Source organism: Henckelia pumila, chromosome 2 (genome assembly GCF_033568475.1).
Source record: "Henckelia pumila isolate YLH828 chromosome 2, ASM3356847v2, whole genome shotgun sequence".
Lineage (NCBI taxonomy): Eukaryota > Viridiplantae > Streptophyta > Magnoliopsida > Lamiales > Gesneriaceae > Henckelia > Henckelia pumila.
This window is the reverse complement of record NC_133121.1, coordinates 111,386,279-111,405,400: the sequence shown is the minus strand read 5'-3', so window position 1 is coordinate 111,405,400 and position 19,122 is coordinate 111,386,279. Positions and strand designations below refer to the sequence as shown.

Genomic DNA, 19,122 nt, shown 5'->3' with positions numbered 1-19,122 from the left:
ACTGTATATCGTAAATCATAAAAAAAAATATCCGAAATTAAATGTGTCAGCGTGTGACGTGGCAGTCAGTGGTTCCACAAAAATTGTCACTGTACCAAAAATATTTGCTGATTCCCTGACGTTCTCTTGCATCCTCAAGACTCTTAGATAAGATTGGTCCAACGGATGCATCGCCACTTTTGAATATCATATACTAAATCGCCATATTCAATTCCTGCAAAATTCCTCTACTTCTCTTGTTCGAAGGTAACTTCCCTCATCTTCCTTGCATTTTTCTTTGGTCTTTTTTCATTTTTTCTTTGTACACTGCAAGTGAATGCGGGATAAAATCTGTACCCACACCATTGCTGATCTTAAAAAGAATCCAGCTTGTAATATGGGATTGAGCTGAAATTGAATTTCTTGGTGTTTTGCGAGTGGGTGAAGTTAAATTTGCTCATGGCACACAGCAGTGCTTTCTTGTGATTTGAGTACTTGCTTTTTTTGAACTCTTCTATGTTATTTGGTGTTATATTTTACAATATATGGACCGGGCTCAAAGATATTATATATATGTAACTTACTCTTTAGTTGCTTGGTCTGCCGTGAATTGTTAAGCTGAGGCATTTTCGAATCGGAAATCAAACGTGGGAATATAACCAGAGCACTTCTCTGGATGTACACTTGACGAATAAGCCAGTTTTGTGGGAATATTTTTTGATTGTTTCGTTTTTCTTTAAAGTTTGAATGAAGATTTCATCATTGGTCATTTTTGTGGGCTCTAGTTATTGTTGTTAAATGTTTTTGCTTGATATGCATTTTGTATCATTGGAGTATCATCTAATGACCAAGGAAACAAATTGTCACCACCCTATTGAATCAGTTTAGTTCCTTCGTAGTTTCGTTCCTGAAACTGTTGGTTCTTATGGTAGAAATTATCTGCTGAGAAAACTTTCTTGTTATGCTTGTAGGATATCTCAATGTGAGGCCACTGTCTATGAGGAGCTGGTCCTAGTAAAATTCTGGGACTTAAATTTGTGGGGACTATAATTATGCCGAACTAAAAGATATCACAGAAGGTTCGACTATATTTCCAGACTCTGGAAACTATGGAGGACTATAACCCTTAAAGAACCCAATACAATAATGTGGTAAAACAGCCCCGTGGAGCACCGAATAGCTATTCTAGAGTTCAAGCTTCAACAACGATGGTATTGCTGATAATATGCCGAGTTTATTTAAAACATACAAACATATTGAGGTCACTCGGTGTTTTATTTACTTCAGTTATGTGATTGTGCCATCAAGATTATATTTTGTCACCAGCAAGAGCATGAAATTAGAAAAATTATTAGTAATGTTCCACGGTGCCAGGACATCTTTTATGCAATCATAGTTTGTCCTGAAAGGCTTGTGTTATAAAAATATCTGTTTTCATGTATTGTTAATTGCCTAGTGTTTTTATAGAGTTGTAGGGGCTAGATTATCTGGAACAAGAAGGAAATTATACCAATACATGCTTCACACTACACGGAAACTAGTAATTGTATTAGTCGGTTACTAAAATTTTACTGTTTCTTGTATTTTTTGTCTTCGGTTTCGAGATGTTGTATCCCGTTCTTTAGGAATGAAAAACTTTTCCTTGTACTGTGAATACTAGTAGTACCACATACACCGTCGGCTGATTTTATTTCTTATTCAATGTACTTGTCATTATCTGAATTCAGTTTTACATTCAAAGGGTGGTTCACCTATTTTAAGGCTCTTTTGTGGTAAACTCCATCGACATATTGGTTTCAAAATTTTATGAGCCTTGATCACTGTATCAGTATGTGGTTCATCGTACAGGACGCGCTCACAAAAGAGAAGAAATTACCTTCTTTGTCAGCCACTGTGACTTCTAGCACTGTACCCTCTTGCCCCATTTGCTTGGGCAATGATTTCTGCCAAACAGTTCGATCTAGAACCAAATTGATGAATATTTTGATCGAAAGGGGGAAGCCACGTGAAGTGCATTCAGTTTTTAAGGCTTTAACAGAAGAAGGCCACAGGCCATCTCTTCTTACGTACACTACCGTCTTAACCGCACAGACTGTCCAGAAACGTTTCAAGTCCATTCCTTCTCTTCTATCTAAAGTGGAACAAAGTGGCCTTAAACCTGACTCTATATTCTTCAATGCAGTGATAAATGCATTCTCTGAGTCTGGGAATATTAAGGAAGCAATGAAAATATTCCATAAAATGAGAGAGAAAGGGTGTAAGCCGACCACCAGCACTTATAATACCTTAATTAAAGGTTTTGGAATCATTGGTAAGCCTGAGGAATCTTTGAAACTATTGGAGCTAATGTTGAAGGAAGACGCTGTGAAACCAAACGATAGGACGTACAATATACTTGTCCGAGCTTGGTGTAACAAGGGAAACATTGAACAAGCATGGAAAATAGTCAATGAGATGATTTCTAGTGGTGTGAAACCTGATACTGTGACGTATAACACGATCGCAAAGGCTTATGCTGAGAAAGGGGAAACCAGCAAAGCCGAAGCTATGATATTTCAGATGCAAATTTCCAAGGTGCAGCCAAATGAGCGTACGTGTGGTATTATTGTGAACGGTTATTGTAATGAAGGAAACCTCGCAGATGCAATGGCATTCGTTTATAGGATGAAGAATCTTGGTATGCATCCGAACCTTATTGTTTTCAACTCGCTTATCAAAGGATATTTGGACAATAATGATACTGATGGAGTACACGAGGTAAGCCTTTTTTTATTTTTTATCATCACTTGATTGAATTCTCATTTTGTGGAAAATTTCTCCTTGTTTGTAATTTTGTGCAGCATAGTTTCATTTTTAAACATTACGATTCGTGCAGGCACTTACAATGATGGAAGAGTTCGGGATAAAACCTGATGTGATAACATTCAGCACCATCATGAATGCCTGGAGTTCCGCTGGACTTATGGACCGGTGCAAAGAAATATTTGATGATATGGTAAAGGCTGGGATAAAACCCGACATCCACGCATTCAGCATTCTTGCAAAAGGCCATGTTCGTGCTGGAGAACCCAATAAAGCCGAGGAACTTTTGGAACTCATGGCCAAATCAGATGTTCATCCTAATGTTGTTATCTTCACTACCATCATCAGTGGATGGTGTAGTGCTGGAAAAATGGACCGTGCTCTTAAAATATATGAGAAGATGCGGGAAACGGATGTGTCACCAAATTTAAAAACTTTCGAGACTTTAATTTGGGGATATGGGGAGGCCAAACAGCCATGTAAAGCAGAGGAGTTTCTTGAAACTATGAGAAGGGATGGCCTTCCTCCTCAGAAGAAAACGATACAGCTTGTTGCTGATGCATGGCAAGCCATTGGTTTTCTCAGCGAAGCTGAGAGGATCGTAAAATGTTCGGAAGATTCTTCGATCGTTGCAGCAGATTCAGTCGAGTGTGAGATTCAAGAAGACAGTTACATGGAAAAATTTCATCCCAAAGAAAAGCATAATGGTTCCTTACTGAGAGTTTTACCCATGTCTGGTGATCCAGTTGCTGTCACCTCAAAGAACCAGATGGTACTAAAAAGGTCAGACTCTTCTTCTGGACACCTGAGTACCTCTGTTAAGTCCGTCTTGGTATCGAACAATTGCGGGTTCAAAGTTCAAAAACCATTGCTATCACAGAAACAACAGTACAAAGCTCCGGTGATGAATTATGGGTTCATGAGTTTATGCAAAGTAGTATGTTAGAGTTGTCAAAGCTTTGTGTAGGATGGTTATGCACGTTGAAGGACGATCGATAACGGGGACTCGCAGTCCAACCCTTCCAAGAAATGCAAAAAGAACAACTGGAGTCAGAAATTCGATCTTAATTGGATGTTCATTTACTTGTCGGGAAGGGATCGAAGCGATCTCTCATTCTTAAAACGAGATGATATTCATTCAGTTTGTATATTCAGTTTGTAAGTGCGTTTGAAAGCATGCAGAAGTTTCATTCTTTGAGTTGTTATATCTGTATATGGCTGGCTCATTAGGAATTTAGGAGCCTGTGGGAAGGATAAGTTGATGGAAGACAAGATGTATTTGTTCAGATTTTCTTATTTCAAAAATAAAAAAATATAAAAAATAATTTTCTTTTTGTTCTTTGGAAAGTTGTTAACAAGAACTTTGGGGAAAAAGTTTGGGAGAATCTTTTAATAAAATTGATATTCAGATTTATTTTCAGGAGAATAAAATCGCTTAAACAATATCAAATCGTGGCAATAATTGTTGGGTGAAACAAATTTGATTTTTCGCAACGGAGCTTGTAGGTCAATGTATAACTAACATACAGGAATATTTTGGAAGTAATAATAATAGGGATATCGGGGTACAAGAAAAGGGTGGTAAATAATAATTTTGGTCAAAAAATTTAATAATAACTAACTACCGTAACACATACGATGTATGTAATCAATCAATGATTTTTTTTTAAAAAACCAAACAAGGATGATTATATGAAGTTGAATGATTTATGAATTATGGATCGTTATACAATAAAACGAATTCACATATTCGACCAAAAAACCAAAAAAAAAACAAAATAAAATAAATAAAGTTAAAAGTTTTTTTAATTATGATAAATTGTAGGTCCAATAGAATAGTGTCACATCATTGGTGGCATGGTATATATATATATATATATATATATAAAGTTCCAAACTGCTATAAATAATTAAAAAAAAAAAAAGTGGGATACAATACAACAAGACTGCAGCAGTTTAGCAGAGCTAAAAAAAATCCATCAAGTTTCGAGTAACATGCTGAAATCGTAATCTGAATAGAATTTATAACCAAAATGAGAATACTAGTGAATATATGACCCTAAGCTCCTAATCTAAAATGCCCCAGCCCCAATTTATGTAATCCAATAATCTCAAAATGCTAAACCAATTTGAATATATTCACATTCTAGCACAGAAAATATTAACAAAAAAACAGAAGAGAGGTGTATGACGATTGATATACAAAAGGAACCATCTACTGCCTATTTAAGGTCATAATACTTGTCCAGCAGTTTTTCGGTATAATCTCCAAATGAAATAGACTCATCAGGCACCATAAACTGAGAAAAAAAACACCAGAAAAAACTATGAATAAAAGGGAAATGTAAATGTCACTATTTTTCTTGGATTTCTCTGATTTATATATCTTCCATTAAACTTTAACTTAAGTTTGGAGTACAACAAAGTTTTTCGAACATTTTTACCCTCCTACCATTGCAAGAAATGCTTATAGATAGTGTATATTTGTACAGAATTTTTATACAAATATTGAATGCTTATGTAAGGTGAGTGTTTTATAGAATAAAATGGGAGATGGAGGATTGGAATTGAATTTCAGTGCACCTTGTGAAACAAGAAGTGCAGCATTACAAGTTTTATCGAATGGTGGTATAAAAAAGGTAAGCAAAAGACTGACCTCATGAATATTCACTTCTTTGGGGAATCTAAGCTTTTCATCCCTAACATGATGAAAACACGGATCAAAGACTCTCTCAGAAACACCAATAAAACTAAAAAGGGCTCAACTGTTACATATACAAAACGAAGTCCAAAATATATCAAGATAGGTTCAAGTCGAATTGTATTACAATGGGTTTTTCCTGTTTCAACGGAGATAAATTCCTGTAGTCTACAGTGTAGGTTTCACAAGATTTAGGTGCCAGGTTGTGTCGTCACTTTGAATTGCCTGACAATTCCCCATTCCATTAATGTATTCACATTTCTATGTAATTAATCAGCATGCTAAGTCAATATAAGAATCAAATTTTAGTATAAAATATTATCAGGTAGCGCACGCACAATATGACACACCATTCATGATGCCAGTACTTTAATCTAAGATGATATTGCTAGATCCAAAGAAATGAGCAAATATAGGAAAATAATTTATTCTGAACAAAAGACCAGATGAGATTTAACAGTAGCATTTATACCAGTTAGGTTGCATAAATAAAGCGAATGTAGAACGCTCAACACCAGTTGCTGCCTCCCCTTTCGGTGCCTAGAAGAATAAATAACTTAGATGTAACTACACAAGAAAATGGATAAATAAAAGACCTTCAGAATCTGGCATTAATACTAAAATGGCAGTATGTAAATTGTAATGCATAAGTCTAGCTGAACTCTGAAATAATTTCCACAGCGGAAGAATTTACGTTAGAGACCACCAGTTTGGTATCATAAAAATTTTATATTCTGACATAGGGTGGCTCAATGGTGGAACTGGGAGAACTCCCTAACTTGCTTGGAGCAAGGTATATCAACTATAAAAGAATAAATGTTATATTGGGCACCTTTCATTGATAGCATTGAACTGTAACCATTCTAGAAAGACAAAAGGCGAGTCAAATTGCCTGTAAATCCAGTCGTACAAATGTGGACAAGTAAAGAAAACATGTTCCTATTCAGGAAACACGTGAAAAAAACAAGAGGGTACAAAAACCTATCTACATTATCTACACAACATCCATAATATTCCCAAAAATAGCGAAATCAAAAAGGCAAGTTACCCGAACACAATGAGGTGTTGCACAAAGCCGACCTCTCGACAATATCTCTGTTGTTTCACCTATTTGATATGCTATTTCATCTTCTCCATACACCACCTAAAGCATTAAGAGTACGGGGAAATTTCTAACAGCTAAAAACTAAAAACAATATATGAAACTAATGTCATTTTACAGCGAAAGGGAATCTAACATGACAGCATACTGAAATAAAATAAGACCAGCAGAATTTGCAAGAATATACAAACTGATTGACAATTTTCTAAGTTTTAACCCTCAACTAAAAAAATTTATTTCTTCATTCTAAATTTCTTTTAATTTGACTAATCTCATAAATATTATTTAAAACATCAGTTCGACAAGGAATTTTCAATCACAATCCATAAAACAGTATTACAGTAATATTGAATATGCTAAATTCCGATAAAAAAATATATATGCTAAATCGATTGCAGTGTGATGAAAGTTGAATTATGATAATCTTGAAAGAATAGTGGAGGGGAAAGAGAATGAAAAAAATGGAGGCACAGCTGCAGTGATGTGTTTGAATTTCTTAATTTTGATGGCATTTGTAGCACGCCTTGAAAAGTGTATAATTCTGCCCTAATGATCCCTCCTTTTTTTCTGGCCGAAATTATCAAACTTTTCTAATATCTTTACTTATCAGATCAACAGAGCTTACTTATGAGTTATGACAAAAATTTTAACCTCCATTTTCTGGACGAACATTTTGCATATGCAACTTTTCATCAGAATTTGCAATGCACATTAACTTCTGTCCAAATTAGGATTAGAAAACATAATGGTCAAGTTCTGCTCTTACATGTGCTGAAATAAAATAACTATACAAATGAAAAAGAAACTGAAAAAATACTTATAGTCTACCAATAGAGACCAGGTTTCATCGTAAATAAAATTCAAATTGTTTTGGCCCAAACCAGATTACATAAAATCTTGAATATGATGGCCCAAACCACAATACTTCAAGTTGTCACCATGTTAATTGTTTCATACCATCTCTAATTTAATTTAATTTAACTTGGAGAACAATTCAACCTATCTCCTATTAAAAACAAGGTAACACACTTTAGCTATTTAGTGTTGATATCAAAAAATATTTGGCACTACTCTAACTATGAGCAGGAGGATACATTACTTTGATCATTTGACCTGACCGTGTTTTCACATAAAGGCCAGCTGCACTGTCAGTGCTGGGCAATTCTAAAGCATCTCGCATAAACATTCCACATGTAAGACCTACATATATGATTAAGGCAGCAATGAGACACAATTTAAGAAAAAGAAAAGAAATACAGAAATGTTCAGGATAATTATTCATTACTATGAGATCCGGTATATCTAGAAAAGCTGAGAAAGACCTGCTGAATTTTAACCAAGATTTCCCTAATTTCTTTGTTGGCAGAGGACCACCTAAGTCGCCATAAATCATGATCACTGTATTCTCATAATATTTTTATGAATACCAGATTCTGATTACTTATAACACATCCTTGGAGACAGAACTATTGAAGTTCAACATTCATCCACCTTCAGATTTTAAAGCGGTTATAGGGAAAAAAATCACCTGCTTGTTTCTGGATTACGATCGATAATGATAGTTTTGAACTTTTGATTGTGTCCCCAAAATACTCAATACACATAAAGAGAACTTTACTCATTTGGTAACACTGTTTAGTAAATTTATGCTGAAATTGCTAAAATAATCTCCAGAGCCCCATCAGGGACACACTGAGCTGCATCATAGTTGGGGATCATCATATAATAGCTTCTCTTGTTATCCTCGAAAAACTATATTAACATCCGCAGAGTTTTTCCTGATTAATTACTTGTAACACATTTGTGTGTACCTCCAAATATTCTCATTTGAGACACCATTCGGTGCGAATGATAAAACATTAATTGTTTTCACATCTTTGTTCATTCAGCATTTCAATCGAAATCTGCAAGTATTGAGGTTGCATATCTTCAGTCCTTTATTTTCCATATCCATCGATTTACTATCCTCATATCATACGTATTTCTATTATCACATCCCACAAACCAAGTGATGTCTAAAAATACGAATTTATTGTCATACAAACCATTACTTATTATAAACCTAAAATTATTGAAAAGGAGATAAAAGCGTGTCACAGTTTCTTTATTTCTTTATGCAAGCACTGCAAAGGAACAGTGATGTAATCAAAGTGATGAGAAGTAAAGTCATCCTTCAGATTCCGTCACGTGCATAATCATATGTAAATGTAATTAATACTAGCTAGACATAAAAAACTTATGTCAAATAAAATCCCGAGGATGGTGGAGACCACAGTCCCCATATATCTTTCATTATGCAACTCTTTTATTGTTTTGAACATACCAAGCACATAAACTATCTAATATACGTAATCGGATTTGTGATTTTTTATTCAAAAATGAATCAAATCGAAACAATCTGCTCACCTGTGAGAGAACCATGATCAGTATGCCATCCACACCATGATGACATTGAGTCTCCATCTTCTATGGAGCTGCTGCAAAGAAAATAATTCAAAAACAGTCAACTGTTCCAAATGGAACTTCTAAAAACAGACCACTCCAGAGCATGCAAATACAACATTTCCTGACAAAAATAACTCCTTTGACTCAAACAGATAATCAATGTTCTCTCGAGGATCAACAACCAATGATTCTCATCCTTCGAGGCTCAAAAGTGGTTTTCCCTCCGTGAATTAGTCCATTTAGAAAAACTAAAGATAATGCAAGTGCCTCATATAAATTTCAACTTCTATTTTCCATTGTTATACTGTTTCAGTTTTTTTATGTCCTTCAACCTATAGTAGATTTTGGTCATTGAACATAAGCTGCATAACAAGAACTCTAAATATGCATGCCTCATATGATTCGACTTCAGAGAACCAAATATATTTGTGAATTCAAAACAAAGGCATCGATGCATGGACAAAAGAAGCATATATACTAGCACCCATGCATTGGATTAAATAAGTAATATATTAGCTTTTACTTCTCAGCAGTAAAATATGGCTAGGTTTAAATGGAATTGACATCGATTCCATATCAGAAGAAAGGAAATTTGTAACAAGAACTAAGTAGGGATAGTGTTGTGAGTCCAATGCATCCATATGGGTTTAGAAAGCCAAGTTAGGGCAGGAATAGGACTAAGTGAAGAGTTGTCATGATTTTTTTAATTGTATTTTAGAGTTCTATATTGTGCTATGGACAAGGGAGATTTCATTTCTTGTTAAAGAGCTACAGGTTTTGGCCCAAAACTTTTGGGGCTAATTATAAAACAGTTGTGTCACGTCAAAATTCTTATAGGTTGATTGCCCAATTCAAGGAAAAATTTTAAGATCATATTTCTTAATATATAAAGCCTTATTGTCATGTTTTGTTCCTTGTCCCATTTTATTCCCTTTATTTATTGTCAAAGTATGTTGTAGGCAGTTGAAGACACAATGTCATGTCCCAGGCCCGGGCCCGTGCGGCAGCAGAATGGTCCTGTGTATTTTTTAGCCAGTTCTGACCAATTGGGTCCGGGTCTCCTTTTAACGTTGGAGCCGGTTCTTTCGGAGGGATTGAGAATGATACTCGATCCAATTCGGTGCGGGTTGCCACCATATTTGCTATAGCCATCAAATCTGTGTGTTTAAACTTACCCTAATTTTAATCAGCCAACCCCCCCACCCGCACTAAATGGGATCAAGTATCATTACGAATCCTTCCGAAAGAACTGAACTCCAACGTTCAAAGGAGACCCCACCTAGAAGTCGGCCGGAATTGGTTCAAGAACATAGAGGCCCATTTTGCAGTCACGCATGCACGGGCCAAGGACCAGGGCATGATGACACACGAGATGACAAATATTCCTAAAACAAAACTGGGAAAGACATCCCTCCGCCAACTACTATCTAAATCACTCCCTCTTGGAGGTACCACAACTGCCCCTATTACGTATTGCTCACCAGGAATAATAGCAATGCTAATATGCCTTAATGGGCAAAACAAATATCTCAATGTTGCTAAAAAAGAGGCTCATCCTTGAACTCCACGGTCTAAAGAAGACTTAACAATGTCCGATATACTTATTGTCACCCTCAACATCATGATCTATGAACCTATCAAATTCTTGCGAGCAGTCTTCCATAAGCTCTTCGGGCATATTAAGGCGTCACGTATTTGCACCTAATGCATGATGTTCACATCATCTGTACCAATTTTTGAAGACATAACCACCTATGACGAAAAATAATAACCCCCTATACTTGTAAGCTGGGCTTCTAGACCTGATCAATCTGGAATACCCACAATTTGTGCAATTATTTGAAGAAACAACTCAATCCCCACCACTGTCTAGGAATGCCTTGGGTGGGGCATCTTTAAATACTACAAGAGCCTTGAATAATAACAGGGCAACAAAAAATCTGAGCCTCAATTTCGTGGCAGAAGAGATCCAGAAATGTAAAAGCGCACCATTTTTACTTACTCAGAAATAGCCATAAAATTTTCGCGAACAAACCATACCTCTCTAAATGGTGCTGATAAAAGTTAAAGGGAATCCAAAGTACCTCTGAGGAGAAGGAAAATAATAAAGGAGACGACCTTTATGACATCGAGATCGACGAAGTATTTGTAGTAGACCTTCATTCTCATGCACTTTGAAACCATTTGATGCTGCACAAGTACAATTCAAGAACCAACTCATTAGATGAGACTATTCAATATTGAAACAGCAAACATGAGGTGCAAACCAGTGCCTTCTGAGTTCTGAGCAGCAAATGCCCAACCAACTCAGCCACAAAGCATACACACTTCAAAATTCAGAGCTCATCATTTTTTGCATGTTTAATCCGTTTCAAAATTCTCAGCAGGACAAGTTCTGATATTACAAGAAGACTTAAGATGCAGAACATCGATAAATTTTCCAAATTTGTGGATCTGTGGTTAATCACAGCAGGACGCCCTTCAAATAAATCAGTAAATTGAAGAAGTAACACATCAATGACTAAAAATTAAACTAAACCAACAAAAAGCAGGAAAAATGGCTCAAAATTTTTTTGATGGCAATTGAAGTTCCTTTTAGACTAGTAGAAGAAAAATAAAGTCCCACAAATTTCTTACCATACCGATCACAATGATAGGCCAACAGGAATCCGACGTCCAGAATCAACTTTCCGAGAGCTTTAAATGCTACATAAATTAATAAATATATATAAGAACTGATATAGCCCACATGAAGAGTGAAGGAATTGCATTAAGAGAGGAAGAACCTAAGAGATATCTCATAGCAAGACACAAACTAAAAGTTCCATCATAAAACAAATTATTGAAATTTGCCCCATAGACTATTATCATAGAGCCTGACATATTTTGTAATCACTTGGATTTCGGATCAACTACCAAAACTAAGCTCCACCAACGAGGTTCTGAAAATCAGTGATAAGTCAAGGGTTAAGGAGAAATCCAATAAATCTAGGTGGGTTAACTGTGATAGAAAATCAATGAACACTGCTCAGACTTATAAAAAACCAGCTAGCACTCATACCGAATTCAAGTTCTGGCACAGCATCACGAGGCCAAATATTTGGCCCACAGTACGAGGGATACCTACAAACAAGAAGACCCACATTAAATGGATAGGAATGCTAGTTCGATATAATAACGCACATGAATTCAATAAATGAAACGTGAACCACAGCTTAAGCTTAACTAGATGACATACCACTCCTCCCAGAATAGTAAGTTTCAGAGAACTATCCAGCAGATAAGATAATCAACAAACATATTCCTCATTATAAAATTGGCATTTTTATTGTATGTGTACTGAGTAAATTTGAAAATATCATTTTTGCAGTAGACTCAACCACACTTTACCGTCATATGACCACGACATTATGCAAATTAACAAATAAATGTGTTAATGCCTAATAAATATTTCCATAACTCATTCAATGATAAAGTTACAAAATTATGATGCGTACAAATGAATCATTATAGCACTTCAAATCAAAATAGGCACACCAAGATTTTATAATTCGGAGGTTCGGGAACAAGTAAATAAGAGAAAAGCGAACATCAAATTCACAAAAAACCTGAGAAAGAGAGGCGGGTTTAGAAAAATCATCCAATCAGTTAAGCTATCAATCACCCGATGTAATTAGAAATGATGCATATTATTATTACTCATAAAAGGGGTAGCTTCTTCCAATACCGTTCAACATGTGATAGCACAGTTGTAGGTACATCAAGTATTGGATTAGCATAGTAGGAGCCTTTCATCATATCTGCAGCAAACCAAGTTCCTCAGGGTAAAGAATGAACAATTAAAAGTAACATAATAGAAATTGATCATATTGATCATGAAAAATCCGCAGCAGAATTATTTTATTGTAATTTAATGATAAACTTACCGAAGTCCATACATCCAACTATTATCTCATATATACGCCAAAAACACCACATGCATCCATAAGGTATGCTTAAAGAAAGCTTAGTTCCTGTAATTTACTGATAAAGGATCATTATATTACCGGGTTTCCCAGATTCAAGCTGCTCCTTGCCATGACTCCATCCGATGTTGTACCTACATGTACTCAACAAACTTTAGGCTAATCAATATATTGGCAGATCTTCCAAGAAAAAAATTTATTGGCAGTTGGAGTCAAATGAATTGCACCATATATGAAATCCAACTTTTACAGTTTTACAGCAGTGAGGACTGAAATTAAGCAACGTACAAAATAGGAGAAACAACCAGTAAAAGGTGTACAAGGAAGATCAATCAAGAAATGATTGGCGATACCTGCTATAAGGGTCTTCTAATTTGTTTTTTACCTCGTCTGGAAGGTTTGCTAGTCTGTTTAGGAAAATAAAACATTCAAGTAAATTTTCTTCATATCCCAAGTGCACAAAAAGTTGCAAATTTTAAGTTTATCTCGTCGTTGCCAATTCCTGTAACAGACATATAGAGTACAAGTAACTCAATAAGTTGATACCTTGGAGCAAGTTGTAAAAGATTTCGGCGCAGTGAAGTATACCCTGGAACCTACAGAGAAACGGAACTTGGAGGCATTTAGAAAACACATTACCTTAAATTCGCATTAAAAACAAGTCTGATCTCAAGACAGTGCATAAAACTTGTGGAACAATGATAATCTCTCAAAACCACCAGCAAAGGTATGAAGAACTTTGTGGTGAATGAATAATTTTATTATCACGCTTGAAGGTATAAATACAGATTTACAATCCTTAGATAGTGCAAAATAAGCACAAATAACTACCTAATCTTAGATACAAAATACAAGGAAATAAATCACAAATCTAATCTGTATAATTAGAAACAAATAAACAATATATGTGCAAGATATGCTAACAGGCCCCCTCAAGATGGAGGTTCAGAAGAAACACCAATCTTGGAAGTTAAGGAACGAAGGCGAGCACTAGACAATGGCTTTGTAAGAGCATCGGCAAGTTGATCATCCGAGGAAACATGTGAGACGCGCAACTTCGAAGTTTGAACAAGCTCACGAACAAAGTGATAGTCCAGAGCAATGTGCTTCATACGAGAATGAAAGACTGGATTTGCACACAAATAGGTGGCACCAATGTTGTCACTGTAAAGTGTAGGAACATCCGGAACAGTAACCCCGAGCTCAAAAAGCAAAGAACGAATCCAAGAGAGTTCCGCAGCCCCCGAAGCAAGAGCACGGTATTCCGCCTCAGTGGATGAGCGAGAAACCGAGCGTTGCTTCTTCGAACTCCAAGAGATAGGATTGGGACCGAGAAAAATAACATAAGCAGCCGTGGAGCATCGGTCATCCGGATTACCAGCCCAATCAGAGTCAGTGTAACCATGTAGCGAGAGAGAGGCATGCGGCCGAATCTGAAGACTATAATGAAGAGAACCATTGAGATAACTAAGCAACCGTTTGACAGCACCCCAGTGGTGTTCAGAAGGAACATGCATAAACTGAGATAGTCTGTTGGCAGCAAATGCAATATCGGGCCGAGTAAGAAGCAAGTATTGAAGACTCCCAACAACCTGTCTATAACTTGTAGCGTCAGCAAGTGGAGCACCATCATGAAGGGAAAGTTGTGTGCTGGTGGCAAGAGGTGTCTGAACTGGCTTAGAATGTTGCATATTGAAACGAGCCAGAATATCAAGAATATATCTTTTCTGAGACAAAAGAAGACCACCGAACGCAGGAAGGACTTCAACTCCAAGAAAGTAGGACAGAGTACCCAAGTCTTTGATGGAGAACCTAGAAGTCAGTTTTGCAATAATAGAATTGAGAAACGGAACATCATCACCTGTAATTATTAAATCATCAACATACACCAAAAAATACACAATGTGGCCCTGACTGCGAAGAATAAATAGAGAAGCATCAGACTTAGAGTTAAGAAACCAAGGGTGAGTAAATAACGACGCAATTCCTGATACCAGGCACGTGGCGCCTGTTTGAGACCGTAAATAGCTTTATGAAGCTTACAGACATGATCTGGGAAATTGGAGTCTACAAAGCCAGGAGGTTGTGCCATAAAAACTTCCTCGTCAAGAGTACCCTGAAGAAAGGCATTGTTGACATCTAGTTGACGTAACGACCACCCGTAGTGAACGGCCAGGCTTAAGATTACACGGACAGTGGCAGGTTTGACCACAGGGCTGAAGGTATCATGATAATCAAGACCAGGACGCTGATGAAAACCTTTGGCAACCAAACGGGCTTTGAACCGATCTACCGAGCCATCGGACTTGCGTTTAATGCGAAAGACCCATTTACAACCAACAAGATTCTGAGTGTGATGAGGGGGGACAAGGTCCCATGTGCCATTACGCAAGAGAGCATCAAATTCATCCGACATCGCGGAGCGCCAACGGGGGTCCCGAATAACGGCAGTTACACATGTGGGCTCACAGTCAAGAGACAAGGGAGAGACATGGAAGGAGTATTTGGGATTGGGTTTGAAAATTCTGTTTTTAGCGCGGGTGGTCATAGGGTGGGTAGGCTGCGTGGGTGGAGAATTGCCGGTGTTAGGTGGTAAAGGAGCAGGGCGAGCGAGCTGTTGATCATCACCCATAGACAATATGAGAGGAGGCATCTACATGTGGCGGGACGATGAAGACAGAAGGCGCAGTGGAAGTGACGGGGGAGGTAGGACACGGGTTATCATGATGAGGGTAAGGGAAAATGTGTTCGAAGAAGCGGACATGACGGGAAATGAACAATTTATGAGAAGAGGAGTCAAGACATATGTAAGCACTCTGAGTAAGAGAATACCCAAGGAAGATGCAGGTTTGGGATTTTGGGTCTAGTTTATGAGTGGTACAGGGGCGAAGCCAGAGGTAGCAGAGACAACCAAACACACGTAGCTTAAGAAGATTAGGGGGTTGATTAAATAGTTTTGTGAAGGAAGACATCATGGATAGATTTTTCTTAGGCATATGGTTGATAAGGTAAGTTGCAGTGGCGAAGGCAAAAGGCCAAAGAGTAAGGGGAATGGAGGCTTGATGGAGGAGGGTGAGACCGGTTTCGACGATGTGACGATGACGACGTTCGGAATAACCATTGTGTTCTGGAGTATGAGGGGGTGTGGTGAGGTGAGAAATTCCATGAGTCGCCAAGAACGACTTGAGACCCAGAAATTCACCACCATTGTCAGTGTAGATGGTTATGATTTTACGATTAAGTTTAGTTTCAATGAGAGACTCGTAGCTTTGGAAAACAGATAAGACATCCGATTTGCGCCGGAGGGGATAAAGCCAAATGTATTTTGTAAAGTGATCTACAAAAATAACATAGTACTTATATCCATCCGTAGAAACAACCGGAGAGGTCCAAACATCAGAGAAAATTAATTCAAGAGGAGCAGCGGAAAGTAGAGTAGAGTCAGAAAAAGGCAATTTATGAATTTTATTAATGTTGCAGGAATTACAATGAAAATTAGAAAGTGGACTGGGAGACAGTGATAAAACCCTAGAGGACACTAAATGACTGATAATAATGGGGGAGGGGTGACCTAGGCGGGAGTGCCACAGGGGCACCGACTCTAAGGATGAAGAGAAGGCGCGTAAGGAGGATGCATCAGTTGGAGAGGAAGGCCAAAAATAGATGTCATTCTTACATGGTCCCGTGAGGAGCAGATCGCCCGTACTGAGATCCTTCACCTGGAAGCAAGAGGGAAGAAAAGAAACAGAAACATTGTGGTTAAGACATAACTGTGCAACAGAAATTAAGTTTTTAGCCATAGAAGGAACACAAAGAACATCTGTGAGTAAGAACTCAATGGACGAAGTAGGCAAACGAAGAGAGCCAATGTGTGAAATAAACAAACCAGAGCCATTGCCAATGACAATGAAATCAGAGCCACTGTACGGAGAGTGGAGGGACAAATTTGCTAGATCAGTAGTCACATGGTGAGAAGCACCAGAGTCGAGGATCCATTCCGAAGAAGCAGGAGTAGCAATGGGATGTGAGGCAGTATGAGCCTGCGGCCCAGTGGACGGACGAGGGAAGGCCGCTGCTGGTGGTTGCGGAGTCCAGGGGAGATATTGAAAATCCGGACAGCGCTTGGCGGAGTGACCTTGAACACCGCATAATTGACAGCGTCCTAAGTATGGCTTAGGAGCAACAGGCGCGGCTGGGCGATGGTTCCAAGTGCCTGGTGATCGCTGGTCACGAGGGCGATACGAGCCAGACGGACAAGAGAAACCCGAAGCGGAGCCAGGTGGTGCAACCTTTGCGGAGCGTGAAGTGGCAAGCGCTGTGGCGGGGCTGCTCGGACTGTGGTTGCGGATCATGAGTTGGGCTTCAAAAGTGAGTAATTTCTCATGTAATTCATCGAAAGTGAATGGAGTATCACGGGCTTGAATTGCATGAGAAAGTTCCTTGTAGCTGTCGTCGAGTACTCGAGTCCATGAAGAATTTTGAGTGTAAGATTTTCAGTATCAACCGGAACATTCATAAGCGCAAGGGCATCGACATGAGTTTTGATACCTTGCAGATACTCCGTGATAGATTTAGAACCTTTGATTGGATTGGAGAGGTGGGATTTGAGTTGCATGATGCGACCTCGACTCGGGGCAGCATAAGTTTTATCGAGAATAAGCCAAGCGTCACGGGACGTGCTTGCAGAAGCAATGAAGGGTATAATGGTGGGAGAGAGAGCACCAATAATGGCGTTAAGCAGGAGCTGATCCTGACGAATCCAAAGAGAGTAATCTGGATTGGGAATTATGGCAGCGCCGCTGGTGATGGTTGGGGATGGACATGGCTTCATGCCGTCAATGAAACCAAGGAGGTCATAACCAATTAGTAGGGTATGAAATTGTAGACGCCAAGCGGAGTAATTTGTGGATGTGAGTTTGAGGGGAACTTGGGCAGCAATATTAAAAGAGACGAGGGGAGGAGACTTGTCGTTAGTTGGAGGAGGCGGGGGAGGAGTTTGGGTGGATTCATTGGAGGCCATGGTTGTAGCGTGAGGAAGAAGAAGAAAAAAAAAAAAAATTGGCCATGGCGATTAGCCTTGAGGCTTTGATACCATGAAAAACTTTGTGGTGAATGAATAATTTTATTATCACGCTTGAAGTTATAAATACAGATTTACAATCCTTTACATAGTGCAAAATAAGCACAAATAACTACTTAATCTTAGATACAAAATACAAGGAAATAAATCACAAATCTAATCTGTATAATTAGAAACAAATAAACAATATATGTGCAAGATATGCTAACAAGGTAGAGGGTTAAGTCATCAGAATATAAATTAAAACTCGCTAGCAAGGATGCATTCATTCCATACCTCTGATATAGATAGAATACCCAGGCCATTAGGCCCGAATCCCTGCTCTATTTTCCCTGATAAATCGGCACTCTGATCCTATAATCATGAAAAAACCAACAAAAAACAAGCATCCTCAGCGCACCGATACTCACCCAAAAACCAAACGGAAAACGTGAAATTTGAAAAAACAAAGACCTTTAGTTCCGTGTAGGGAATAGTAACTGTAGGAACCGATTGAGGTGTTTGAGAAAATATCCGAACCGTTGCAGAACGGCAGAATTTGGTGGAGATAGCGTCATTCATAAGCCGCTGGGATGGAAAACGGGTTCCAACGTTGGAGAGGGGTTGCAATTGCCAAGGCTTCAGCGTATTCATTTTGGCTGTGATGAAGTAGCCTGCAAACTTGGGACACTCCACAGCAACAAACGAATTTCTTTGGAAATGGATACGATCAAGGATCGCAAATCATCATCTTAAAAAACGAAACAACGAATTTTCATTCCTTAAAAGGAAAAAAAGAATGAATTTTTAGTCACAGAAAGTGTGCTTTTTAAAACGAAAGAACGAATTTTCACTCCTTGAAAAGAAAAAAGAATGGATTTTTATTCACAGAAAGTGTTCTTTTTATGGTATGTATATGTTAGTACAATTTTAACTTGTGAACAATTTAAATACAAAATTTATGGTCGATAATATTTGAAACGGTTTTATACGAATTTGCGTTTGCAGGTATGTACGACGTAATATTTCAAAACACTTTAATACGATTAAAACGATGATTGTTTATAAC

The 19,122-nt window shown here is 37.9% G+C and overlaps 2 protein-coding genes across 3 annotated transcripts; one reads left to right on the top strand and one right to left on the bottom strand.

The window, feature by feature from the left end:
* Positions 1-110: 110 nt before the first annotated feature.
* Positions 111-4,106, top strand: LOC140881173 (uncharacterized). Its single transcript, XM_073286266.1, has 4 exons — positions 111-246; positions 951-1,190; positions 1,828-2,736; positions 2,855-4,106. Exons 2-4 carry the CDS (start codon positions 1,188-1,190, stop codon positions 3,725-3,727), a joined length of 1,785 nt encoding a protein of 594 aa, XP_073142367.1. The 5' UTR covers positions 111-246; positions 951-1,187; the 3' UTR covers positions 3,728-4,106.
* Positions 4,107-4,765: 659 nt separating this feature from the next.
* Positions 4,766-18,953, bottom strand: LOC140883014 (uncharacterized). 2 transcript variants are annotated; one of them, XM_073289302.1, is made up of 15 exons: positions 18,528-18,953; positions 18,351-18,428; positions 13,541-13,590; positions 13,348-13,401; positions 13,076-13,128; positions 12,757-12,829; positions 12,091-12,152; positions 11,667-11,735; positions 11,114-11,219; positions 8,991-9,061; positions 7,684-7,784; positions 6,531-6,626; positions 5,955-6,022; positions 5,438-5,480; positions 4,766-5,081 (listed from the first exon to the last, which is right to left on the bottom strand). In XM_073289302.1, exons 1-15 carry the CDS (start codon positions 18,705-18,707, stop codon positions 5,004-5,006), a joined length of 1,182 nt encoding a protein of 393 aa, XP_073145403.1. In that variant the 5' UTR covers positions 18,708-18,953; the 3' UTR covers positions 4,766-5,003. The 2 variants fall into 2 exon arrangements, with proteins under 2 accessions (XP_073145403.1, XP_073145404.1); XM_073289303.1 differs by having other exon boundaries at positions 8,991-9,058.
* Positions 18,954-19,122: the final 169 nt, after the last annotated feature.

Excerpts from the sequence above, each read along its gene's own strand:
- LOC140881173 (XM_073286266.1), top strand. Across the intron at positions 2,737-2,854 it reads ATACTGATGGAGTACACGAG|GCACTTACAATGATGGAAGA; the intron begins GTAAGCCTTTTT and ends CGATTCGTGCAG.
- LOC140883014 (XM_073289302.1), bottom strand. The coding sequence starts at position 18,707 with ATGAATACGCTGAAGCCTTGGCAATTGCAACCCCTCTCCAACGTTGGA. Across the intron at positions 13,591-18,350 it reads GTATTCTATCTATATCAGAG|GTTCCAGGGTATACTTCACT; the intron begins GTATGGAATGAA and ends GTTTCTCTGTAG. Across the intron at positions 5,082-5,437 it reads AAGAAGTGAATATTCATGAG|TTTATGGTGCCTGATGAGTC; the intron begins GTCAGTCTTTTG and ends TTTTTTTCTCAG.